Source organism: Pristiophorus japonicus, chromosome 9, assembly GCF_044704955.1.
Source record: "Pristiophorus japonicus isolate sPriJap1 chromosome 9, sPriJap1.hap1, whole genome shotgun sequence".
Lineage (NCBI taxonomy): Eukaryota > Metazoa > Chordata > Chondrichthyes > Pristiophoridae > Pristiophorus > Pristiophorus japonicus.
The window spans coordinates 34,798,536-34,825,531 of record NC_091985.1 but is presented as its reverse complement, the minus strand read 5'-3'; the positions used below and the strand labels follow the sequence as shown (position 1 = coordinate 34,825,531).

At 42.1% G+C, this 26,996-nt stretch overlaps 1 protein-coding gene across 5 annotated transcripts in view; it reads left to right on the top strand.

Annotated features, from left to right (window-relative positions):
* Positions 1–26,996, top strand: part of birc6 (baculoviral IAP repeat containing 6) — a 326,307-nt gene that overhangs the window by 240,701 nt on the left and 58,610 nt on the right. For all 5 annotated transcript variants that reach the window (XM_070889262.1, XM_070889261.1, XM_070889260.1 and 2 more), the window contains one exon: positions 17,103–17,313. In XM_070889262.1, coding sequence (XP_070745363.1) covers positions 17,103–17,313 — 211 coding nt within the window. The remainder of the gene's footprint in view (positions 1–17,102; positions 17,314–26,996) is intronic.

Sequence of the window (26,996 nt, the reverse complement as noted above, 5' to 3'; positions counted from 1 at the left end):
TTGTAATATTCAACTGCTCAGTGTTTTGAGTTCTGATCTAACTACCATGAGCTGGATACAAATATATTTTTAAATAAATTGGTTTTGCACCTGTTAATGTTACAGATTTTATGCAAACATAATTCTGGTCCAAGTGAAACAAAATGTAACTGAGTACATTGTTCTGTGATTTGAGGTGGACTTCTTGATTTAAACCCTTGTAAATCTGTCCTGTTTAAAAAATGACCCAAGCTGTAAATTTAGCATTTGTCTTTTTAAAAAAACATAGAAATAATGCGATCAATCACAAGCATTCCATCAAAAACAGAGCCATCGGTCTTCTTAAAAGGCACTTTGTTGTCATTTCTGCAAATATAATAATTCAGTGCTAGGTGCAATAAATTTGTAATAAATCCAAGTTTTCTGACTTCCAATACATCATAGTCCTTTTAATATGTTTCATCAAAGTCTAGGTGTATTAGTTTTTTTTAGTACCTTCAATCTAAGGAGTTGATTTCTACTCGAGCAAAAATTAATTGTTTGGGCCTCAGCTGTATAGCTAGTTTTAAGAGTATCTGCCTTCATCAGCATGGTTTATAATTAGTAGCTAATAACCTTGCAATACCGTGTGTTATTTACAGCAGATAGCTACTGGATTATATTGTGCCTCGTGTAGCCAAATTTCATGAGGTACTTTATGAAAAAAGATGGAGAGATAAGAAATACTTGCATTTATGTAGTGCCTTTCATGACCTCCGGATGTCCCAAAGTGCTTTACAGCCAATGAAGTGCATTCAGTGTTGTAATGTAGGAAATACGGCAGCCAATTTGCACGCAACAAGCTCCCTCAAACAGCAATGTGATAATGACCAGATAATCTGTTTTACTGAAGTTAATTGAGGGATGAATATTGGCCAAGACTCCAGGGATAACTCCTCTGATCTTCTTTGAAATAGTACCATGGGATCTTTTACATCCATCTGGGAGAGCAGATGGGGCCTCAGTTTAACACCTCATCCAAAAGATAGCACCTCTGACAGTGCAGCACACTCAGTACTGCACTGGAGTGTCGGCCTAGATTTTTGTGCTGAAGTCTCTGGAGTGCGACTTGAACCCACAATCTTCTGACTCCGAGGTGAGAGTGCTACCCACTGAGCCATGGCTGATGAGATAGAAAGCTGCCCCAAATATCGGGGGGAGGAGGCAAAGGGGGAACCCAGGCAAAATGAACATTCATTGGTGCATCCAATAAAATATTTCGGATACTTTTCAATCTTAACGAAGCTCAGTTGGCATATAGTTCTGCAGGTTTCCTGCAAAATCCAAGTCGATGTGTAGAATGAGATCTCGTTGCAAATTTACAAAATTGACGCTTTGAGGGATCAGGAATAGAGCGTGCCTGCCCAATCAGCGCCTGCAATGGAAGCCATCCAGCATCTGAAATTTAGTTGGCAGAGTAGGTCTTCTCTTCAGTGTGGAACTTTCTGTAGGCACTAGAATAAATTGGGCTTTGAAACCTTGTGTTGAGTTTAGAGTTTTGTAACCTAGATGTTTTGTGGATTTATTGCAATCTTCAATGTGGAAACAGTGATGAGGATAGGGAAAGGCATTGTGGAAAGTTCTCTGAGCCATAATTCTTATACATGTGTGGATTTAAGTACTGGAAGCAGTTTTAAACTTTGAGTCACCCTTTCCACTTTTTAAAACTTCCGAACTCTTTAGTATATACTAAATCCAATGTTGCTGGCAAACCATCAAAATAAGAGGCAGTGTACACCATTTCTTTTTTAATGGCTTTGGGCAGCCAGTGGGTAGTGGACAACTGGTCAGGGAACCGGTTTCACACTCCTTTTGGGGATATGGACCATCCCAAGTCATTTGGGAAACTGCAGCTGCTAGAAATAACAACAACAACTTTGAAACAGCTGAGTTTCTGTACAACTTACCGTACAAAATATTAGTAGTGCGAACTGCAATTGGTGTTGCAGAATTGCTTCATGGAGATTAATTATATCAGTCTTTCACTATTGGTACCTCTTTTTTAAATCAAACTGTTGGACCGAATGCAATACTTGCTAATTTGTTTTGTATACATGAATCTCTGTACTTCGAAAATAATTCTGTGGCAGTGAAACGTCCTTTGAGACTTCCTGAGGATCTGAAAAGTGCCCACTTATTCTGTAAGCAGTAAGTGCTAATGAGAGAAATCCTGCAAATCCACTGGGAGGATAGCCGCACCAACGTCTGTGTCCTCGCCCAGGCCGACATCCCCAGCATCAAAGCGCTGACCGCACTCGACCAGCTCTGTTGGGCGGGCCACATCGTCCGCATGCCAACACGAGACTCCCTAAGCAAGTGCTCTACTCTGAACACTACACGGCAAGCGAGCCCCAGGTGGACAGAGGAAATGCTTCAAGGACACCCTCAAAACCTCCTTGATAAAAGTGCAACACCCCACCGGCACCTGGGCATCCCTGGCCCAAGACCGCCCAAAGTGGAGGAAGAGCATTCGGGAGGGCGCTGAGCACTTGAGTCTTGTCGCCGAGAGCATACAGAAACCAAGCGCAGACAGCGGAAGGAGCGTGCAGCAAACCAGACTCCCCACCCACCCTTTCCTTCAACCACTGTCTGTCCCACCTGTAGCAGAGACTGTAATTCCCGCATTGGACTGTACAGCCACCTGAGAACTCACTAAGAGTGGAAGCAAGTCTTCCTTGATATCGAGGGACTGCCGATGATGAAGTGCTAATGATATAATTGAGGATGGGTTGATAACCTTAAGACATGAGACAGTTAATGTTGGAAGGGTTAATGACTATCTTGTATGGATTTTCAACTCTGTCAGCTTCGGGATTTTGTTTAAGTCAGTACTCCAATGACATGACTTGTATTTTCTGTTTAAGCACAAATTTCAAAATGCCTGCAAGTATTGACCTGAAACAAGGTTTTTAATGTTGAGCATGAATATCTTTGAAACAATTGGACTTAAGGACAAGGCCCCATGGTGGAAGCTCAGTATGCCATTTGAACTGTAGTTATTAGATCGGCCCTCAGCACTGTCGTTCAGCCAGCAGACGACCGAACCTGCTGAGTGTCCTTGTCCGTGGATCAAATTTGAATTTGGGAGTGAAGTGCCGATTGGCTGAAATTTTCCACTCTGCGGTTAGAAGCCTTTTAAATGGTTCAGCGGACTCTCAATTTCTCATTCACTTGTAGCGCGTGGTCACTGGTAGTTAGGCTTCTGGCTGTTGCTACATAGACTGATGGCCAGCTAAGTGAGTGTGTCTTGGATTTAAAAAAAAAAAATTTTTTGAGGCTTTTTTAGGATTTGGAAAATTCTCCACCATTTTGGAATACAGCTATAAATATAAATCTATTGGTCTTGCAGCTGTTTCTAATTTGTTTATGATCTTTCTGTTTGTCATGTGTTTGGAATTTATAAACCCTTTCTAAAACTTCCCCTTTAAATGAATAAGACTTCCTTGGCAGTAATTTTGATGGAAACCACTGCTAGGTGCACTGCGGCAGCCAACTCTCTGGCTATCCTCCTTTAGGACTAAGCTGTACGCGAATTGGATCCTTTCAAACTCTGTTGATTGTGAGAAGCTGCTGATTGTTGACCCCAGCATCTTGCTGCAGATTCCAAGCATCCGCTACACCAATTTCTTTATAAATGCATATTTTATCAAGTTTTTCTTCATTATTGTTCTGGTCTATAATTCTATCCAAAATTCTGACCAAAAGGTCTGCTCAGCCCTTGAAAGCTATGATTGGTTGCCTGATTCCTTTTTATATTGGGCACATGTGTGGATACACATACATATAGCATGCAGTCACTGGTTGGGCAGCAATAAATAAAACTTGCATTTTATTATACAATGCCTTTTACAATCTCCATGTCCCACAGCACTTTCTATGCCATGAAGTACTTTTGGAGTATAGTCACTTTTAGAATGTAGGAAATAAAATCTAAATGCAAGTACCGATATGGTTTATCTTTATCTATTTCTGTTTGAATAACTTATGTTGAAATCCTTGAGCTTTGTTAATGGCTCAGCTGGTAAATTAGTTGAGCAGTGTGGAACTGGACCATAACGACCGGGACGATCACAGTTCAAGTCCGCTAACAGCACCACCATCGCAGAGTCTCCACCATCAGGTCACGTTGACCAGCAGCTCAACTGGACTAGCCTCATTAACACCATGGCTGCAAGTGCAGGATAGAGGCTACATTCTGAGTGATTTGCCTCCTGTACCCTCATAGCCTCTCCCAAATCTTCAAGGCTCAAGTCAGGAGTGTGATGGAATACTCGCCATTCCCCTGGGCAGTTGCAAACACAACAACACTCGAGGAGCTTGGCCCCATTCAGGACAGAGTGGTTCAGTTGACTGGGAGCCCTGTCACTGGACTCGATCCCCACCCCCTTCACTGGCGTACTGTGGCTGCAGTAGGTACTATCTATAGAACATACTGTAGCAACACAGCAAGCTTACTTTAACAGCACTTCCTAGCCAAGGGAAGGACAAAAGCATTACCTCCCAAGTTCACATCCAAATCTCATTTTCTTCTGACTTGGACATATATTGCCGTTCATTCATTGTCGTGTCAAAATCCTGGAATTCCCTGCCTAATGCCATTGTGGGAACACCATCACCACAACAACTGCAGCGGCTCAAGGAGAAGGCCCACCACCATATAAAATTTGTCTTCCTGTTGCGGATGTGATGGGAATCAGCTATAATGTTACTCAGTCCTGTAATCATCTGTTAATGCCTACTGTAACAATAACAACTTGCATTTATATAGCATACTTAATGTAATAAAAGTCCCAAGGAGCTTCACAGGAGCATTAACACACAAGATATTAGGACAGGTGTCCAGAGGCTCAGTCAAAGGTTGGTTTTAAGGAGCGTCTTAGAGGGCGAGAGAGAGAGGTTTTGGGAGGGTATTTCAGAGATTGGGGCCGAGGCAGCTGAAGGCACAGCCACCAATGCTGGAGCAATTAAAAACAGATATGCAAGAGGTCAGAATTGGAGGAACGCAGAGATCTGAGTGTTGTAGAGCTGGAGAAGGTTACAGAGATTGGGAGGAGCGAGGCCACAGTGAGATTTGAAAACAAGGATGAGAACTTAAAAATAGAGACATTGCTGTACCTGGACCTGGAGCCAGTGTACATCAGCGAGCCCGAGGTTGTTAGGTGAACGGGACTTGGTGCGAGCTAGGATATGGGCGCAAAGTTTACAAAGGAAGAATGGTCACTGAGAGGTTATCGGATGACTGCTGGCCACTGTGGAACATGCCCTGATCTCAGCTAATACCACAGGAGGGGAGAAAATTGGAGAGACACAAAAAAAGCAGTATAATTTCCTGATGTAAAGTTTGACATAATTCCTAAGCCTTTGGGAGAAAATAATGGTTCATATACAAGCCAGGATGTTACCTGCATTGGGTCTGTAAAACTGTCTGCTAGTTGCAGTTAATGATGCACCAAGATATCATTACTATACCCATGGGATAAACTTTTAATATATATGGCAAGTTACTTGTATTAAAATAGACATCAACTGTAGGGGAGTTTTCTTTGCAACCAGCATTTTTAGGTGGTTTAATGTAAATCAGAAACCAGGTGTTGAGTTTGAACACCACATTCAATTTTGATGAAAATCTTTATCCCACATGATTGTTTGGGAAATGTTTCCCCTCTGAAGTGGATTGACTGAAGGAAAATAACTCTAAAATTAGAATCTTTAAGGGATTCTTTCCAACTTTGGTTCATGTAAAATAACCAATTTTAAAATAGTGGTGTCGTGGAAGAAGCTCAGAAAAACGTGCATGCTCAGTATTGTATTTGCATATCTGATATTGATGCATTAGCATTTAGGTTTTCATTATGCTATAGTTGTGTCAGGATAGCCATTTTTATCCAATTAAGCTGTTCTGAGGATGTTAAATGGTTTGGAAAGAGAATTTAGTGCTGCTCAATATTACCTATTTAATGGCCCATTAGGTGCAGCTATTCTTGCATTGAACATTGCTGTATATTAAAGGAGGACAATTGGAATTATTAAACATCATTAAATTGTGCCTGCTGCTCTTCAATCTGAAGAAAGCACAAAAAGCATGTGAATTCACACCAAATTGTGAGCAATAGGTTCAACAGGTTCCTATGGTTTTTGTAAGTATTCTGCAAGAATCCACATGTGATGCAATAAAGTATGTTCATGTCCATTTGAGATTAGGGGTGTAATTGTGCATAAAATGTTCTGGTGGCCTGCCATTATTCATTCATCTTGTGACAGTCCTCTGAGGCTTTTATGGCAGTAGTCCCCTTTGTGAGCCAACCTGAACTAAATATTAAATCGTCAAAACAATTTTTTTTTTTAATTCTCCTGGCACTGGAAGGGTCTCTGGGCTAATTTAAAATTTGTGTTTTTTTATATAAAGTGTTTTGATATTCGGAACCAAACCTAGGACTGATTCTACAGTAAACTATGAGAGTGGGGTCACTAGCACTGGAGAAAATAAGTGTTATACAGTACATTGCTTGTTTTTACACATTCTTGCTTCCCCCCCCCCCCCCCCCTGCTCCAAAAGAGAAGTAATTGGATTTGACATACTTTCTAAATCCTAGCTGCCTTAAGTATATATCATCATGGCAAAAGGCATACAGTCTTTGGATACAAGTACAAAAGGAGAGAATTGTAATGATTATTGGTGTTGAAGTGATAGAATAAGGTGCAGCCACAGATGATTGTAAGAAGGGGCATCTGATTCCCAAATTCCAGCCTGATAGTTGCTCAGAATGAATTGGGGCACCAACACGCACCTCCGATTTACTGCAGCCTAATGCAAGTTCAAGTGATGTCATCTATCTGAGTGCGCTGTAGTATATTCAGTTTGAGCTTTCTGTGTTGATACTAAATGTTAGGATTAAAACGTTTTTTATGTTCTGTCTGGAATGCGAAAGGATGGCCACCAATCTACAAATCTCCAGTATTTGAAAGATCCGAACAGGACATTTTCATTCTCATAGTTCCATCACTATTAATTCCTTTTGAAATGAAATGACCAAATGTGAGAATCATCTGTGATAGCATAGCTGCAGGGTGAACAATGACATTTTCTACCATTGACCAATGCAACGTGTGCTTCACATCTTTCTCTACGCCATGCTGCCAGACCACGTAACTCGGGCTAAGAACTACAACTTGCTTTTACATCATCTGTTGCAAAACAAAGGGCCAGAAATTGAGGTCGGAAGCTTCCCGCGGGCGAATGTCTGTGAATTTTTTTTTAGGAAAGTACCTGGTGGTCCCTGAGGAACTAACACTTGCTTTCCAAGGTCTAGATGTGCAGCCCAGCCCAGAGCCCCACGAATTACAGGAGCATATGTGCAGCCTGGGATCACGTGAGCCTGGACCACCAATCACAATGAAGTATTCTCATTCATAGTAATGGGAGCTCTGGGAAGCTTCCATTACTATCAATAAGAATACCCCTAAAATCAAATAAAACACCAACCTAAAGTCTTTTTTAAATAAACACTTAAAAAAAATTATAGAAATTGCATTAAATTAAATGTTTGAGGAGAGAAAAAAATGTTGAATTTTTTTTTGAAATATTTTGTTAGGTTTTTAATATAAAAATAAGTAATTTTTTTCTATCTATTTATTAAAATTCTTACACTGGTAAAAGCAGGCCTTACTTTTGGTCTGAGTCCATGATAAAGCGCTTTGATGAGGAAAAACTCATTGTCTTCTATAAACCCCCAGTCTTTATAGTAGCACAGCAACATAGGAAACTGAAGAACATGGTTACATCAGCCTGACTCTGTCTCTTTGCATTTGGCATAAGCTGGTATAAAGATACCTTCCACAATTAATCAAAAATATCTCAAGATTTCAAAGACTCAATAGGCTATCAGTGACAATGGTGGTCACTCCTTGTTAGAGATCCTCTGATGATTAATGCTTGCATTTTTTTGACACCTGTTTGGAATTCCTAAAATGAACCAAAAGAAATGGGAGCAGGAGTGGGCCATTCGGGCCCTCGAACCTGCTCCGCCATTAAATAAGGTCATGGCTGATCATCTACTTCAATTCTACCTTCCCTCGCAATCCCCATATCCCTTGACTCCCTTAACATCCAAAAATCTATCTATCTCTGTCTTGAATATGCACAAACGGCTGAGCATCCACAGTCCTCTGGGGTGAAGAATTCCAAAGATTCACAACCCTTTAAGTGAAGAAGTTTCTCCTCATATCAGTCTTAAATGGTTGACCCCTTATTCTGAGACTGTGACTCTTAGTTCTAGACTCCCTACTCAGGGAAAACATCTTCCCAGCATTAATCCTGTCCAACCTGTAACAATTTTATTGCCTAGAAATTCGTCTCGGGCAGTGGTGCAAAACAGGTGGTATAGGATTGGCTACCCATTATATGCAGTGTTTGATATTCAGTTCCATTGCATTGCAGTCAAGGTAACTCAATAGCAGATGTTGCATATAACGGGCGGCCAATCCAATACCGCATGTTTTGTGCCACCGCCCGTGACACTTTTTCTAGGCCTCTCGTCTAAATTCTAGGAAATACAGGTCTAATCTCCTCAATCTCTGCTTATGAGAAACTCTTTTCTCCCCCCCCCCCCCGTCCCCTGCCCCCGCCCCCCCATACCAGGAATCAGTCTGGTGACCCTTTGTTGCTCTCCCTCTAAGGCAAGTATGTCTTTCCTTGGGGTAAGGAGACCAAAACTGTCCACAGTACTCCAGGTGTGGGCTCACCAAGGCCCCATATAATTGCTCTTGTACTCCAATCTTTTTGTAATATAGGCTAATATACCATTTGCTTTCCTAATTGCTTGCTGTACCTGCAGGATAACTGTGATTTGCATAGAAGGGCACCCAGGTCCCTCTAAATACCAACATTCCCCAATCTCTCCATTTAAAAAAAATATTCTGCTTTTCTATTTTTCCTACCATATTGAATAACTTCACATTTCTCCATTCTATTCCACCTGCTATCATCGGCAGTCCCTCGAAGCGAGAGTGACTTGCTTCCACGCCAAAAAGGGATGAGTTCACAGGTGTTTCAATGAAGGACCTAATATTCCAGATCCCGAACTACATAGTGAAAGGTGGAAGATGCCTGTGCTTGGATTTTTTTTTAAATGTGTGGTGGCCGTTGCACACCAAGCACCACACAAGCTTGACCGAACTAGGTCTTTCCAGTGGCGAGGATTACCCAAGACTAACTGAAGACCAGCGCGCACGCACATCGCAGCCTGGAACTCATGCCTTTCCTGGGCCCCGTCACTTCCCTCTACTATAAAAACACAAGAACATAAGAAATAAGAGCAGGAGTAGGCCACCTGGCCCCTCGAGCCTGCTCTGCCATTTAATAAGATCATTGCTGATCTGATCATGGTCTCAGCTCCACTTCCCTGCCCTCTCCCCATAACCCTTTATTCCCTTATCGCTCAAAAATCTGTCTATCTCCGCCTTAAATATATTCAATGACCCAGCCTCCACAGCTCTCTGGGGCAGAGAATGCCACAGATTTACAACCCTCTGAGAAGAAAATTCCTCCTCCATCTCAGTTTTAAATGGGTGGCCCCTTATTCTGAGACTATGTCCCCTAGTTTTAGTTTCCCCTGAGTGGAAATATCCTCTCTGCATCCACCTTGTTGAGACCCCTCGTTATATGTTTTGCTAAGATCACTTCTCATTCTACTGAACTCCAATGAGTATAGGCCCAACCTACTCAACCTATCTTCATAAATCAACCCCCCCCTCTCATCTCCGGAATCAACCTAGTGAACCTTCTCTGAACTTTCTCTTACCTGCTCACTTAACTCTTTGCAGCCACTTTGCATCTTCCTCACATCTTACTTTTCCACCTAGCTTTGTATCCTCAGCAAATTTGGATACGTTACATTCAGTCCCTTTGTCCAAGTTATTGAGAAAGATTGTGAATAGCTGAGGCCCAAGCACTGATCCTTGCAGTACCCCACTAGTTACATCCTGCCAACCTGAAAATGACCCAATTGTTCCTACTCGCTGTTTTCTGTCAACCAATTCTCAATCCATGCTAATATATTAACCCCCCCCCATTCCACGAGCCCTAATTTTGTGTAATAACCTCTTGGTTGACACATTATCGAATGCTTTCTGAAAATTCAAATACCCCACATCTACTGGTTCCCCTTATCTACCCTGCTTGTTGCAACCTCAAAAAGCTATTGGATTTATCAAACACAACTTCCCTTTTATAAATCCATGTTAACTCTGCCCAAGCATATTATGATATGATTCTCTAAGTGCTCTGTTACCACATCCCGAATAGATTCCAGCATTTTCTCTACTACTGATGTCACACTAACTGGTCTATAGTTCTCTGTTTCTCCTCCTCCTTTGTTGGAATGCGGGGTAACACTTGCCAACGCAGGAGCCGTCCTAGATTCTAGGGAATTCTGGAAGATCAAAACCAATGCATCCACTATCTCTAGCCATCTCTTTTAAAACCTTAGGATGGAGATCATTAATTCAGGGATAATCTGCTTTTAGTCCCATTAATTTATCCTGCAACGGATACATAATTTAGCAAAATTCATATGGTTACTGGGCATCAAGTCAGACTACATAACCTACAATCGAAGCAACAATAACTTCTCCCAGGGAGTTGCTAGCTGAAGTCCATCTTAAAATTTGCAGGACTTTGACTTTAATGTAGAGATTCATTATGACCAAAAGCAGGATGAATTCTCTGGTCTGCCATAGATGAGGACAGGAAGGTCCTTGACTTGAAGTGAATAATTTCTGAAAACACATTTCTGTTCCCTATTTTCTATGTCTTCACCCCCACCCTAATAATCAGTAGCCCTGTGGTAAAGTAGAGAAGTGTATCGTTGCATGTAGACATTGGTCTCGTGAACATTTGGACCCCACTATTTATGGGAAAGTGGGGAGGGTGTGGGTTGGATCGAAAGCAACCGAAGAACTCGGGCAGCACAGAGGTCCTGCCGATCTTGACGGCAGGATCACATTAACATTTTCTAGCTCCACCTCCCGCCTGGCAGCTGGCCAAATGGACAGCCTGGCCAGCAGGCGGGAGTCAACACTAGCGGCAGGAAGCCACAGCTGGGGTACCATTGGGGATTTTCCTTGGCAATCGGGGGCCGGGGGAGGAGGTTAGAGGAATGTCAGCAATTGGGAGGTCTCGGGAGGCAAGCAATTGGGAGGTCTCGGGAGCCAAGCGATTGAGGCTGGGGTAGGCCGAAGCCTTTCTGGGGGGCAGCATGCTGGCTCCTCCGAGCCCACAAGGAGTGGTGAAACAGCCACTTATTTCGGGGAGCTGACGACTCGCACTCCATTTCACAGTCGAGCTTCCCGAACCCAGGAAACCCATGCAGCAGATAGCTCTAAATCAGGCGCTCAATTGCACTGTAGGAGCCCAATTTAAAGATGGTAATAAGCGTCCCACCACTCTGCAGCGGGATGTTCAGATGCCCCGATATCTTCTGCCATAAAAATGATGGCGGGCACGTGCGCAGCGGGTCGGGGGTCATGTTCCACACATTTCACATTTTAACCTGCACAACACACTCCTGCCCATTACGGTCGAGGTGGTTGATGGGGGATAATAGCGAGGTCTTGATGGCTAAAAATCCCTGTCACTTTTCTTCCTCTCTCATTCCTCAAAAATGATGACTGGGGGCTATTTATGATTGTGAAAGATAATCAAGAATTTGTATGCATTTTTAATTTGCAGTTTATTTCTATGCCACATCTGTCTTGCTCAGCAAGTACTCAGTAGATTTTGCAATAGACTAATGTAGCTTTCAGGTCTTTTTTTCGCTGTTCGAGGTTGGAATATATAAGCAGTTTTTTTTAATGGAAAAAAAGGTAGTGATAAATGTTAATCAACAAAGGTGCCTGTAAAAACTTAAACATACCAGGTAGTCGTTTAATACCCAGTGTACATGTCTATCTCCATTACATTTCAAGTCATTCCAAGAGTGGTTTCATATTATAGTGTGAACATCTAGTAGATATGGGCAATGTGCATGATACTGGCAGTAAATGGTTTGGAAGCAAATGTAGGCAAAAATATTGCAACATTAGTAATAAAAGTTACTGCTGTTTTGAAGTACTTGGAATTTATCCAGATTATAGAAAGGACAGTTTCAGTATGTTGAAGCACTGCAATATAAATGCAGATAGTGCACGCCATCATTTCATGCTTTTAAAGATTTCATGTACTTAATTTGAGGTTTCAGTGGAGGCAAGAAAATCTAACCTGGTTGCAGTAATTTTCTGGTCACTGCTTGAGAAGTGGCCTGATATTTATTTCAAAGGGATACCTCAATCCCTACCCAAAAGGTCTCTACGAGCAAAACTCTCTCATTTTTGTTTGGAATCTTGTTAAATAAATGCTAAAAGGATAAAGTGTTAAAAAACCAAGCCTGAAGGCTCTGTGTCTCAATGCGAGAACATTCGTAATAGGGTGGATGAATTAACTGCGCAGATACCTGTTAACGGATATGATGTAATTGGGATTACGGAGACATGGCTCCAGGGTGACCAAGGCTGGGAACTCAACATTCAGGGGTATTCAATATTCAGGAAGGATACAGAAAGGAAAAGGAGGTGGGGTAGAGTCGCTGGTTAAAGAGGAGATTAACGCAATAATAAGGAAGGACATTAGCTTGGATGATGTGGAATCTGTATGGGTAGAGCTGCGAAACACCAAAGAGCAGAAAATGCTAGTGGGAGTTGTGTACAGCCCACCAAACAGTAATAGAGAGGTTGGGGATGGCATCAAACAGAAAATTAGGGATGCGTGCAATAAGGGTGCAACAGTTATCATGGGTGACACTTTAATCTACATATAGATTGGGCTAACCAAACTGGTAGCAATACGGTGGTGCAGTTGTTCCTGGAATGTATAAGGGATGGTTTTCTAGACCAATATGTTGAGGAACCAACTAGAGAGCTGGCCATCCTAGACTGGGTGTTGTGTAATGAGAGAGGACTAATTAGCAATCTTATTGTCCCTTGGGGAAGAGTGACCATAATATGGTAGAATTCTTCAAGATGGAGAGTGACACAGTTAATTCAGAGACTAGGGTCCTGAACTTAAAGAAAGGTAACTTCGATGGTATGAGACATGAATTGGCTAGGATAGACTGGCGAATGATAATTAAAAGGTTAACAGTGGATAGGCAATGGCAGACATTTAAAGATCACATGGATGAACTTCACCAATTATACATCCTGGTCTGGCGTAAAAATAAAACGGGGAAGGTGGCTCAACCGTGGCTAACGAGGGAAATTAAGGATTGTGTTAAATCCAAGGAAGAGGCATATAAATTGGCCAGAAAAAGCAGCAAATATGAGAACTGGGAAGAATTTAGAATTCAGCAGAGGAGGACAAAGGGTTTAATTAGGAGAGGGAAAATAGAGTAGGAGAGTAAGCTTGCAGGGAACATAAAAACTGATTGAAAAAGCTTTGATAGATATGTGACGAGAAAAAGATTAGTGAAGGTCCCTTGCAGTTAGTATAATGGGGAACAAGGAAATGGCAGACCAATTGAACAAATACTTTAGTTCTGTCTTCGCGAAGGAAGACACAAATAACCTTCTGGAAATACTAGGGGACCGAGGGTCTAGCGAGAAGGAGGAACTGAAGGAAATCCTTATTAGTCAGCAAATTGTGTTGGGGAAATTGATGGGATTGAAGGCTGAAAAATTCCCAGGGCCTGATGGTCTACTTAAGGAAGTGGCCCTAGAAATAATGGATGCATTTTTCAACATTCTATAGACTCTGGATCAGTTCCTATGGATTGGAGGGTAGTTAATGTAACCCCACTTTTTTTTTTTTAAAAGTAGGGAGAGAGAAAACTGGGAATTATAGACCGGTTAGCCTGACATCGGTAGTGGGGAAAATGTTGGAAGCAGTTATTAAAGATGTGATAGCAGCGCATTTGGAAAACAGTGACAGGATCGGTCGATGTCAGCATGGATTTATTAAAGGGAAATCATGCTTGACAAATCTTCTAGAATTTTTTGAGGATGTAACCAATAGAGTGGACAGGGGAGAACCAGTGGATAAGGGCTTTTGACAAGGTCCCACACGAGACTAATGTGCAAAATTAAAGCGCATGGTATTGGGGGTAATGTATTGACGTGGATATAGAACTGGTTGGCAGACAGGAAGCAAAGAGTTGGAATAAACGGGTCCTTTTCAGAATGACAGGCAGTGACTAGTGGGGTACCGCAAGGTTCAGTGCTGGGACCCTAGCTATTTACAATATACATTAATGAGTTAGACGAAGGAATTGAATGTAATATCTCCAAGTTTGCAGATGACACTAAGCTGAGTGGTGGTGTGAGCTGTGAGTTGGATGCTAAGAGGTGAGTGGGCAAATGCATGGCAGATGTGGTATAATGTAGATAAATGTGAGGTTATCCACATTGGTGGCAAAAACAGGAAGGCAGAATATTATCTGAATGGTGACAGGTTAGGAAAAGGGGAGGTGCAACGACACCTGGGTGTCATGGTTCATCAGTCATAGAAAGTTGGCATGCTGGTACAGCAGTTGATGAAGAAGGCAAATGTCTTGTTGGCCTTCTTAACGAGAGGATATGAGTATTGGAGCAGGGAGGTCTTACTGCAGTTGTACAGGGCCTTGGTGAGGCCACACCTTGACTATTGTGTACAGTTTTGGTCTCCAAATCTGAGGAAGGACATTCTTGCTATTGAGGGAGTGCAGCGAAGGTTCACCAGACTGATTCCCGGGCTGTCAGGACTGGCATATGAAGATCGACTAGGCTTATACTCACTGGAATTTAGAAGAATGAGAGGGGATTTCATAGAAAGACATAAAATTTTGACTGGATTGGACAGATTAGATGCAGGAAGAATGCTCCCGATGTTGAGGAAGTCCAGAACTAGGAGTCACAGTCTAATGATGAGGGGTAAGCCATTTAGAACTGAGATGAGGAGAAAATTCTTCATTCAGAGAATTGTGAACCTGTGGAATTCTCTACCACACAAAGTTGTTGATGCCAGTTCGTTAGATATATTCAAAAGAGAGTTAGATGTGGCTCTTACAGCTAAAGGGGTCAAGGGGTATGGAGAGAAAGCAGGAGTGGGGTACTGAAGTTGCATGATCCTATTGAAATCATTAATGTATATTGTAAATAGCTGGGGTCCCAGCACTGAACCTTTCAGTACCCCACTAGTCACTGCCTGCCATTCTGAAAAGGACCCATTAATTCCTACTCTTTGCTTCCTGTCTGCCAACCAGTTCTTTCTCCACGTCAATACGTTGCCCCCAATACCATGCGCTTTAATTTTGCGCACTAATCTAATCTCTTGTGTGGGACCTTGTCAAAAGCCTTTTGAAAGTCCAAATACACCACATCCACTAGTTCTCCCTTGTCCACTCTACTACTTACATTCTCAAAAAATTCTAGAAGATTTGTCGAGCATGATTTCCCTTTTATAAATCCATGCTGACATGGACCGATTCTGTCACTGCTTTCCAAATGCGCTGCTATTACGCCTTTAATAATTGATTCCAACATTTTCACCACTACTGATGTCAGGCTAACCGATCTATAATTCCCTGTTTTCTCTCCCTCCTTTTTTTAAAAAGTGGGGTTACATTAGCTACCGTCCAATCCATAGGAACTGATCCAGAGTCTATAGAATGTTGGAAAATGCCCACCAATGCATCCACTATTTCTAGGGCCACTTCCTTAAGTACTCTGGGATGCAGACTGTCAGGCCCTGGGGATTTATCGGCCTTCAATCCCATCAATTTCCCTAAAACAATTTGCTGAGTAATAAGGATTTCCTTCAGTTCCTCCTTCTCGATAGACCCTCGGTCCTCTAGTATTTCCAGAAGGTTATTTGGGTCTTCCTTAGTGAAGACGGAACCAAAGTATTTATTCAATTCGTCTGCCATTTCTTTGTTCCCCATTATAAATTCACCTGAATCTGACTGCAAGGGAGCTACATTTGTCTTCACTAATCTTTTTCTCTTCACACATCTATAGAAGCTTTTGCAGTCAGTTTTCATGTTCCCTGCAAGTTTACTCTCATACTCTTATTTTCTCCCTCCTAATTAAACCCTTTTGTCCTCCTCTGCTGAATTCTAAATTTTTGCCAGTCCTCAGGTTTGCTGCTTTTTCTGGCCAATTTATATGCCTCTTCCTTGGTTTTAACACTATCCCTAATTTCCCTTGTTAGCCACGGTTGAGTCACCTTCCCTGTTTTATTTTTACGCCAGATAGGGATGTACAATTGTTGAAGTTCATCCATGTGATCTTTAAATGTCTGCCATTTTTGGTTCTTAATGTGAAAGGTATTAAATACTTGAGGGTCCTTTTTTATGCTTAATCGTGTAACTACAATCTTTTAAGAAACTGAGACCTGATGTATAATGCACACCGCATCATTTTCTTGGTCTCTAATATAGGAAGAGACGAATGAAGTGTTATAAGGAGTTCTCCCAAAATGCTATATAACTGAACACTGACGCAAGCATGACTTGTACACTGGATTTTGATATTTTCAGTAGCACTGTAAAAATCATTGATCGCACAATGTAGTCTGTTAATTGCTTGTCAGAAAACTGCATTTAAATATTTTTCACTGCAGTATGCCACAGCAAATTTATTTGTTTGTATTCCTATTCAATTTCTGCCATTCTTATTCATTGTTTTTCATTACAATGATAATTGGGAATGCTTGTGCAGTATAATGGTTTAGTACACTCCCTTTTAGCACTGAGTCTGGGGTTGAATCCGGTCCGACCTGGGTGTAGCGAGGGGGTGGGGGGAGGGGGGAAAGAGATCCAATTCTAAGACTGGGAGAAAGTCAAGTGAATTTAACTCTGCATCTGGCTCTATTGTGCCCCAACTGGGCCGAAGTGCCTCAAGTGGAAAACTGAAGATTCCTAAATAAAGAAAAATAATTGGTTATGTAAGATATAACATTGCTGTATTAATACCTGTAATTATTTCTGGTGACTTATTTTGTAAGAGGAATTGTGCCAATGTTTATTGCATTGAGGTGGGTTGTTTTTTTTTAAAACTCTTCTCTCATTTCTTTTCAGTGCTCGACATGGCTAGGCATGTTCCGCTGTATAGAGCCCTACTGGAGTTGCTGCGTGCCATTGCTTCATGCACTTCCCTTGTGCCTCTTCTACTGCCTTTGTCTGGCGATAACAGCGAGGAGGATGAGGAGCATTCCGAAACACAGACTTCTGTTGGCACTTTACTAGCAAAAATGAAAACTTGTGTGGATACTTACACCAGTAGATTAAGGTATGCCTGGCAGCTGATGATAACTAGTGCTTTGGTGCTCCAAACTGACCTCGACATTCAGTAATGGGTAATCAAGGGCTATCATTCTTCCCCCCCCCCCCCCCCCCCAGTCAAAATTCCAAGTAGGTGAGATATTTAAAAAAGCAAACCATGACATTGTTTATTTTTAAAGAATAGGAGAGACAGAATGACTCTTGCTGTCTGGGTATTCATTATTAAAATTCCCATAGGGCTATGCTTAAATCCAACTGTTTGGTTCAAAACTATACTGCTCTGTTTTCAGTGCCATTTTGAAGGCTGAATGAATGAGACACAATGTTATGTAATCTACCATAAAATAGTCGTCCACCTTTTGTGTACACACACACTGTTACCTCAGAAGTTACCATTTTTCCCGCTCAACTTTCTCCCTAAAGAACTGGTGCATGCTTGCAGAATGAGGCCTGCATGTACAGCAGGAATGGAGGGAAGGATCACTTGAGTATCATAGCCTGTGTGTACCAAATCCTTGCCGACTATATTCCACTGTTTTTCTTCTTAAATGATCGACTATTCATTGGTATGTCAAGGTTGAACAACATTAAAGAATGGGGAGCTTGCTTAAGGTAAATAATTACATTTTGTTTTCAGTCTATTTTTTTGAATATAGCTTCAGAAATTAAAAATGGCTTCAGTATGATTGCTGGGATGTCATTTATAGATGAAGCAAGATGAAATTTAGTATAGATAGTACTTGCACTCCTCCCACCATCTCTCGTGTTGCTATTAAATCAATTCATTCGTCAATTTTCTACACTGATCAGAGAAGATTGCATTTGATAACCTGACCTGCTTTCATGACTAAATGTTGGACTGAAATGAAAATGTTGTTGGTGTTTGACCTGCCACATTATTGATACTGAGAGTGCTAGACTTTAGTAACAATTATTGTAAACTAAAGGACTGCTAACTTGGTCTTTTCAGCTGAGGTTCGTAGTATTTTAGTTCGAGCGTAATAAAAGTTTTACTTCCATATGATTGGAAAATATGGTTTTGAACACAATGGCCCTTTTCCTAAATCAGAGGCAAAAATAAATCATCGCTTACATTGGTTTATTGTTGACAGCTCGAAGCTTTTGCAGTATTTTATTACAATTCTGATCGAGTAAACTATTTTTGATACTTTGTTTGAAATCTGTTCTATTCCCTAATTTCTTCTCCCCGTGCTTACTCATTACTGCCACCAATGACCAAACGTTTGTCCATTCAGTGAGACTGGAGAGTGGGGACATTAAAGCCTTGGACTTTTTCATTGTGCTCCCAGTGATGTCAAGCCTGGCCAATCATAAGTGTGCCCTGATAGGAGAGGGCTATTTAAAGCAGTCTGCTATTTAGCAGTGCTCATCCAAGTGGCTAAACTTGCCTAACGAGAGTAGAACCTATTTGAGCATCAGTGAAAGGTGGGATTTGGACCTCGGCCCTCCGGGAATCCAGCATTCTGCTACAGCTACCAACTTGATCACGTCCTGTTTCATTCCTTCACCTTATTAATATTGAACTCTTGTTTCCCATTATCTATTGGCTGCACTTGACACACAAATGTAGCTCCTGACTCATTGATGTAATTGTCAGTGACATCTTGGTGCTCCTAGCAATTTTTGTGTCTGAATCTGTTTAATACAATAAATTATGTATCAGTGCAGCCTGGGGATGGGTGTTTGATCATGAAAGATTTTTAAAATAATTATTGACAAAAATCACATTACAGGCACTTATGAATATTCATAAATTAACTATTTTAGCTATAGATTGGTCTGGGTCCACACAGCCATTTTTTTCATCTAGTATTGTATTTTTCCTTCAGTTGTTAGTGTTACCTTCTTCCCTCTCTCCTGTGCCTAACAGCATACGATACAACTTATTTCTTCCACTAGTTGACATCCAGCAGAAAGTACTCTGGGCTTTTTCCATAATGAAGATCCTTTTTATGTGGACAGGTTGTTAGCCTGACCAGGGATAAAACTGTTGCAGAAGCAGAATATTACTTGTATAGTAACGAATTGGAAGCAGACACATACAGTAATGAATGCCATAATCTAGTTTTATCCGTCTATCTGGAACTTGAGCGCACAAATTTATGCTGACACTATGCACTGTCGGAGGTACCGTCTTTCAGATGAGGCGTTAAACTGAGGTCCCATCTGTTCTCTCGGGTGGATGTAATAGATCCCATGGCACTATTTTGAAGAAGAGCAGAAGAGTTATCCCTGGTGTCCTGGCCAATATTTATTGCTTAGTCAACATAACAAAACATCATCTGATCATTATCACATTGTGGGAGCTTGCTGTGTGCAAATTGCTGCCAGGCTTCCCACATTTACAACAGTGACTACATTCCAAAAGTACTTCATTAGCTGTAAAGTGCTTTGAGATGTCTGGTGGTCATGAAAAGCACTATATAAATGCAAGTCTGTCTTTTTCACAATTTCAGTTACTATGGGCCCAAGTTTCCACATGATTTGCGCCTGATTTTTAGGAGCAACTGGTGGAGAACGGACTATCTTAGAAATCGCAATTCTCCACTTTTTTTTCTGCAGTTCTAGTCAGGTAGAACAGTTCTACTTTGGAACAGAATTTTTTTCTTCAAAAGGGGGCGTGTCTGGCCACTGACGCCTGATTTGAAAGTTTCCACAGTGAAAACGTACTCCAAACTAAAGTAGAATGGAGCAAGTGAAGATTTTTGTAGAACTGAAAAAACCTGTTCTACACATTAAAAAAATCAGGCGCAGGTTACAAATTAGGCGTCCAGAACGAGGTGGGGGGGAAGGGAAGTCATTAAATTCTATAATAAATCCTTATTTATACTTATACAAATATTATACAAATAAATCCAACCTGAATAAACATTTATAAGCAAAGAAAAGATTAAATAAACCATTTTCCTACCTGTGTGAAAGTGCTTCAGGCAGGCCTTTCGGGATCGAAGGCTGAACGGGCCGGCCCGAGACTTCGGGCAGGGCCCGTCCCCAGCACCAGATTTACAGGTAGGTGGCGTTGGGTTGGGTCGGGGAGGTTCGGTTCGGGTCAGGGAGGGAGAGGGAGAGAGAGAGAGAGAGATAGAGTCCGGGAGCGTGGGTCGGGTCCAACCGGGGGGGGCGGGGAGCGGGAACAGGAGTGCAGTCGGGGGGGAGGAGCGGGTGTCTGGTCCGGAGGCAGGGGGGGGAGCGGGTGTCGGGTCTGGTCGGGGGGGGGAAAGCAGGAGCTGGCCGTGGGAGGAGCCTTATTCACGCAGCCCCAGTGAGGCCACTGTAGCGCGCATGTGCAGAGGTCCCGGCACTGTTTTCAGCGCAGGGACCTGGCTCCGCCCCCCTACAGCTCGTGCTGCGCAGCGCCGAGGGCCAGAGGACCTGCAGGGAGGTGGAGAATACAGAGGATTTTTTTAGGCGCACTTTGTGGCGCGAAAAACGAGCATCCAGATCGGGACTGCGCCGTTCTAGGCGCGTGTGGAAACTTGGGCCCTATAACTCCAAATTCTTTGCTTGTGCATAAACATGGCAAGATAAATTATCTAGAATTATTTCCCCCAGTCACATCTGATCTGTTGGAATGACGGTATAATTATTTTTGTGTGAGCTTTACATGTTTTGTTTTTTAAGTTCCAGTTAAATCCCCCATGAAATGTTGATGCACATCATCCATTAACTTTACCCCTTGATTTCAGTACAATCCCAAGTGATGTTTTTTGATAGCAAGTATTACAGATTATCACAATTACCAACATCAGAATAGGCACTATATGAGCCAAGTCATGAATGATTTTGATGGAGTAAATAAAGAAAAACTTTCCAGTGGCAGAAGGGTTGGTAACCAGAGGACACAGATTTAAGGTGATTGGCAATGAACCAGAGGTGATATGCGAGAACTTTTTTTTTTTTACACAGCGAGTTCTTATGATCTGGAATCACTGAAGGGTGAAGGAAGCAGATTCAATAGTACCATTCAAAGCAGAATTGGATAAGTACTTGAAGGGGGAAAAAATTAGAGGTACGGGGAGAGAGCAGGGGAGTGGGATTAATTGGATAGCTCTACCAAAGAATCGGCACAGGCACGGTGGACCAAATTGACGCTTCCTGTGTTGGATCATTCGATGATTCTAACTTCCACTTATTTTAGATCCCTCACCTTGTTCGAGGTGACATGGCCTTACAATGCATGAATATTTTCTTGCTTCATTCCCATCTAAAGTGCACTAAACTCGAGTTTGAACTGCATTACTGTCCCAAGCAAGTGTTCAGGAGTTAGGAAGTGCCCTTGCTTGGCTTGGCTGAAATTGTGGAAATCGTGAGCATAGTCCTGTATCCTACTTTATGATGCAGCAACCAGTTAACAATTTTTTTTTAAGTCTCAATTTATCTGGTTACATTCAGCCAAATAACTCCAAGTAGCTATTATTTTGATAATTCTTGAGATTTCAGATTTAGTGAATAAGCAAAATATAGATATAGCAGGACTTGTGCAGTGAGCATTTGTGATGTTTAAGTGAAGGTACATGTGGGGGGAAAAAACTAAACTTGCACTAAATCAAATATTCTCCACATTATAGCTAATACCTCCAGTTATCAACAAGAAAATAATTGGATGCTGATATCCTGTGGCTTTTACATAAGCCGGGCAACACTGCTTTGTACTTGGTGCAGAACCTCACAAGTGGTCTGTTCCTTTCGATTTTTGTCTCTTCGGGAGAATTTATTGGCTTTTACCCAATTCTGGAGCGAGCAGTATTTTTTGTTGCAAGTTTCTCATCATCTGAAGGAGCAGACTCGTGCTGGGGTACAGCTCCATCAGTGCTCCCAACCTTCTGTGCATCGGATGGCAATTCTTTCAGTCTCCAAAATGAATCGTAAAAGAATACATAGAAATACATAAAAGTTACAAGACTGAAACAGGCCATGTGGTTACATTCAGCCAAATAGCTCCAAGTAGCTATTATTTTGATAATGGAAGTATGGTTGGCATTTACTCTCCACTCGAGCAAATAATTTAATCACGTTTACCCATCCTATTCCCATATCCCTTCAACCCCTCTTCCTTCATCCACCTAACCAATCTAATCTTGAATGTTGGCATAGTTTCTACCTCAACAACTAACACGAAGTGCATTCCACAATCTCGCAAGTGTCTATGTAAAGATGTTTCTCCTGCTAAATCTAAATTTTATGCATTTAATCTTTCATCTATGGCTGCTCGTTCTTGGTCACTGAACTTCTATCCCATCCTTTCATGATTTTAAACACTTGAATTATATTGCCCCATAATCGATATTGTTCTAATGAAAAGACCCAATTTTTCAAGTTTTTCTTCATATTTGTATTTCCTCACAACAGGCAGCATCCCAGTAAATCTGCATTGTATTCTTCCTAAAGTCCCAACCTATAGTGTGGATTCCAATTTTGCATATAGCACTCCAACTGTCTTAAGGTTTTATACAGGCTTTTGTATTCTATACCTTGTGATAAAACCACAAATTCCATTAGGTTTTTTTATAGCCTAATCAACCTGAGGTGCTGCCTTTAATGTTCTGTGAACCTGTACTCTTAAATCCCCCTGCTCTTCCACAACACCAAGCCTACTTCCATTCACAGTATAATTACTGCTGCATACTACTGCTTAAGGAAGGATATACTGGCTTTGGAGGGGGTACAGAGACGATTCACTAGGCTGATTCCGGAGATGAGGGGGTTACCTTATGATGATAGATTGAGTAGACTGGGTCTTTACTCGTTGGAGTTCAGAAAGATGAGAGGTGATCTTATAGAAACATTTAAAATAATGAAAGGGATAGACAAGATAGAGGCAGAGAGGTTGTTTCCACTGGTCGGGGAGACTAGAACTCGGGGGCACAGCCTCAAAATACGGGGGAGCCAATTTAAAACCGAGTTGAGAAGGAATTTCTTCTCCCAGAGGGTTGTGAATCTGTGGAATTCTCTGCCCAAGGAAGCAGTTGAGGCTAGCTCATTGAATGTATTCAAATCACAGATAGATAGATTTTTAACCAATAAGGGAATTAAGGGTTATGGGGAGCGGGGCGGGTAAGTGGAGCTGAGTCCACGGCCAGATCAGCCATGATCTTGTTGAATGGCAGAGCAGGCTCGAGGGGCTAGATGGCCTACTCCTGTTCCTAATTCTTAAGTTCTTATTATCACCTCACGCCTATTAACATTGAAATCCTTCTGCTTATTAAACTATTCCTCCGTGTATCAATGACCCTTTGATCTTAAGAATTACCTATACTGTACCTCCTAAGTTGGTACCATGTGTAAATTTTGATGCAGCCTATATCCATACATTGATATACACTGTGAATAGAAGTGGCAGCTGGACTGAACCCATAGAGGAGTTCCCACTGTTCACAATCCTGAATTTTAAAAAAAATTAATAGCTGAGACTTTATCTCGTATCGTTTGTTTTTTTTTATTAAAAACTTCCTCCTATCTCCCCTTGCCCTTCCTGACATTGATTACAGAACTGCAGTTAACTCAGACTCTCTTCTAACCAATTTGTCATCCAATTTGCTATCCTCCCCCTTGGCAGGTGATTCAACCTTCCTGTCCACACATGTACACACCTGCAGGGCCCACCAAATAAACTTGAGCAGTAACCATAGCTGTTGCACTCAAACAGTTCAATTTTGTTTTCAACCAAAACTATTCCTATAGTCCTCCAGGTGTTTGAGAATTTGTGGGGCCGCCATTGTAATTTCTGCACCTTGGGTGGCTACGTTACATGATTTTTAATGTACTAATTTCAATGCATCTATTTACTTTCAAAAGATCTTGTCCTAAATGCATAAGAGCACCTCATAGTGTGGAATCAGTGAACAGCTAGAGACATCCCATTACTCAAGACTGTGGGTTCAGACTGCACTTGTTACTGGGTGGTGGGGATGGAGCAGAGGCTGGAGAAAATCGCCAACATCCTGTGATAACAATTTGAAACAATGTCAGTTTATCTCTTCTTCCCTACCAAACCAAGTAATGACGACTGCAGTTTCCCTCTCCAACGGGAACTTTAGCACCTTCTCATCCGTCAACAGATTTGCCCACTCAACAGGTGTCCGTCCAGCTTGTGAAACTCAGCAGACCTATTGGCCTCAATTGATACACTAACAAGTGTTGCAGATTCAGTCTGTAACCAAGCTTCTTCTGACTTTCCCAGAATTTTACTTGAGGATAATTTGATGCAGATTGCAACATTGTACAACTGTGCACAACAAATTCTGCTCAGGACATCCTTATCTTGCCAGCACACTTTGCTTCAATTCACCCTCTAACTTTTGGCATTAAACTTTCAAACTATTTTGAGAGAGTTGAGATCAAAATTCCCACCACACCTTGTAAACTCCTTAGGCTCCCAGATCAGGTATATTAAGGAATGTGCTTTTCATTTTCGGGTAAGCAATATGAAGAATTGTCAATTTTAACTCATCGCCTTGAAAATCCCTTTTTCTCTGCACTTTTCCTGCATTGGTTTGTGTTTTAAACGGCCAGCATTTTGGAGATTGCACTGAAAACTCTCATAAGTGGATTAACTGTTTTCTTGTGGTATTCCTATTGTTGGAAAGTCTATTACCAATTGTGTTCTCTGGGTGTATATCCTATGTGGTTCTGGAATAGGAATAAGAGAGCTCCAGGCAATGTTTACGATTTGGCTTTGTGTATGTGTTGCTTAAACGAGTATCTTGAGCTTTTTAGGCCATAAGTTTAAAAAGAAAATGGTACCATTAGTTATCATGCATTTCAAGCTCTTTCCAAACCTCTGGACCCACAAGATTCAAACAGGACTGCAAAGTAAATGAGCATGAGTAGTTGTCTGGGCTGTATATGAACTATAGTTAGACCTCCTGTTTCATTTCATAATGGCAGTGGCGGGCACTTGTGCCTGTATCAAACGATTATGCAGATGTTACCTGAATATTTTTTGGAGGAATCACAAGTTTCCTAAACATTACTGTTTTGCAATTTATCTTCATATGTGAATGTAGAAGGCCTGATGTCAGAATTCTGATGCCTGTACCACATGATTGTAATCTTCTGTTACATTCCAATTCTGGCCTCTTGTCCACTCCTGATTTCCTTCGCTTCACCGTTGGCAGCCATGCCTTCAGCTGCCTAAGCTCCAGAATTCTCTCCCTAAACCTCTCCGCCTCTCGACTTCTCTCGTCCTTTTAAGGCGCTACCGCTTTGACCAAGCTTTTGGTCACCTGTCCCTATACTACCTTGTGGCTCAGTGTCAAATTATGTTAAGCGCTCCTGTGAAGTGCCTTGGGAGGTTTTACTATGTTAAAGGCACTATAGAAATGCAAGTTTCTAGATCAGTACTTTCTTGGGGCTAGATTTTCCCCAACAAGTTTTGCCGCCGCACTGACCTCGAGCGCGCTGGAAACGGCGCTGGCAAAAACCCGCCCCATCCTGGCTGCAGACCTGGAGTCCTGGCGTGGTGACGAGTTGAAGTGGGGGGGGCGGAGCCAAATGCCCGCGCCGAAAACACTGCAGGCACCTTCGCGCGTGCGCAGTGGTGCCGGCCCCGAGGTGTGCGAATGCGCAATAGACAGAGATGGAAAACTTGGCTCCAGCCGCTGCAACTTCCCTCCCCTGTCCCAGGTCGAATGGCCTCACACACAGGCTGGCCCACTGCCTTTCCCAGGCAGACCTTCTGTGGCTCGGCAGGCTCTTCCACCCCCCACCCCACATTAAACGTAACTCCAGCAGCTTCTCTGGTAGCTTGGTGGCTCTCTCTTCTCTTCTCTTCCCCCCCCCCCCCCTCCCGCGATTAAACGCGCAGCAGCTGCAACTTCTCCGGTGCGTCTTCCCTCCCCTATCCCAGGCCGAATGGCCTCTCACGCAGGCCGACCGGCTGCCTTTCCCGGGCAGACAAAGATAAGGTAGGATTTACTTTTTTTATTATTTTATTGGTTTGAGCTTTTCCTTAATGTTTGCTGCTTTTATGTTGCGGTCCTCTCCAGTTCCCTTCCCTGCCCTAATGTCTATTGAATGTGCGCTGCTTTTTCTTAACTGCCCGCAAGGTTTTTCAGAGCTGGCCACATACGCTGACCTAAGTGGATCTGGAGTACTTTTTTGCTGGCCAAAGTGGCACGTGTCTGGGACGCCCCCTATTGGGGGGAAAAAAAACTGACCTAAAAAAAATCGTACCTAACTGACTTACTCTGGAGCAAATTTTGGGGGGAAAATGGTATTTTCTAACTTACGCCAGAAAAAACAACTTACACCAGAAAAATTGATGCAAGTCAGGACAGGGAGCAATCTAAAGTTTAAAAAAAAAACTTAATTGGAGGAGGGCCAATTTCAGTGGGTTGAGAATGGATCTGGCCTGGGTACATTGGAATCAAAGATTGGCAGGCAAAATTAATTGAACAATGGGCTACCTTTTAAAGAGATGATTCAGGTGCAGTCAAAGTATATTGTCACAAGGGGGAAAGGTAGGGCAACCAAAGCCAGAACTCCCTGGATGATGAAAGAGATAGAGAGTAAGATGAAGCAGAAAAAGTGGGACATATGACAGATGTCGGGTTGAGAATACAAGCGAGAACTAGGCTGAATATAGAAAGTTCAGGGGGAAGTGAAAAAGGAAATAAGAGGAGCGAAGGGAGAGTATGAGAATCGACAGCAGCTAACCGAAAAGGGAAT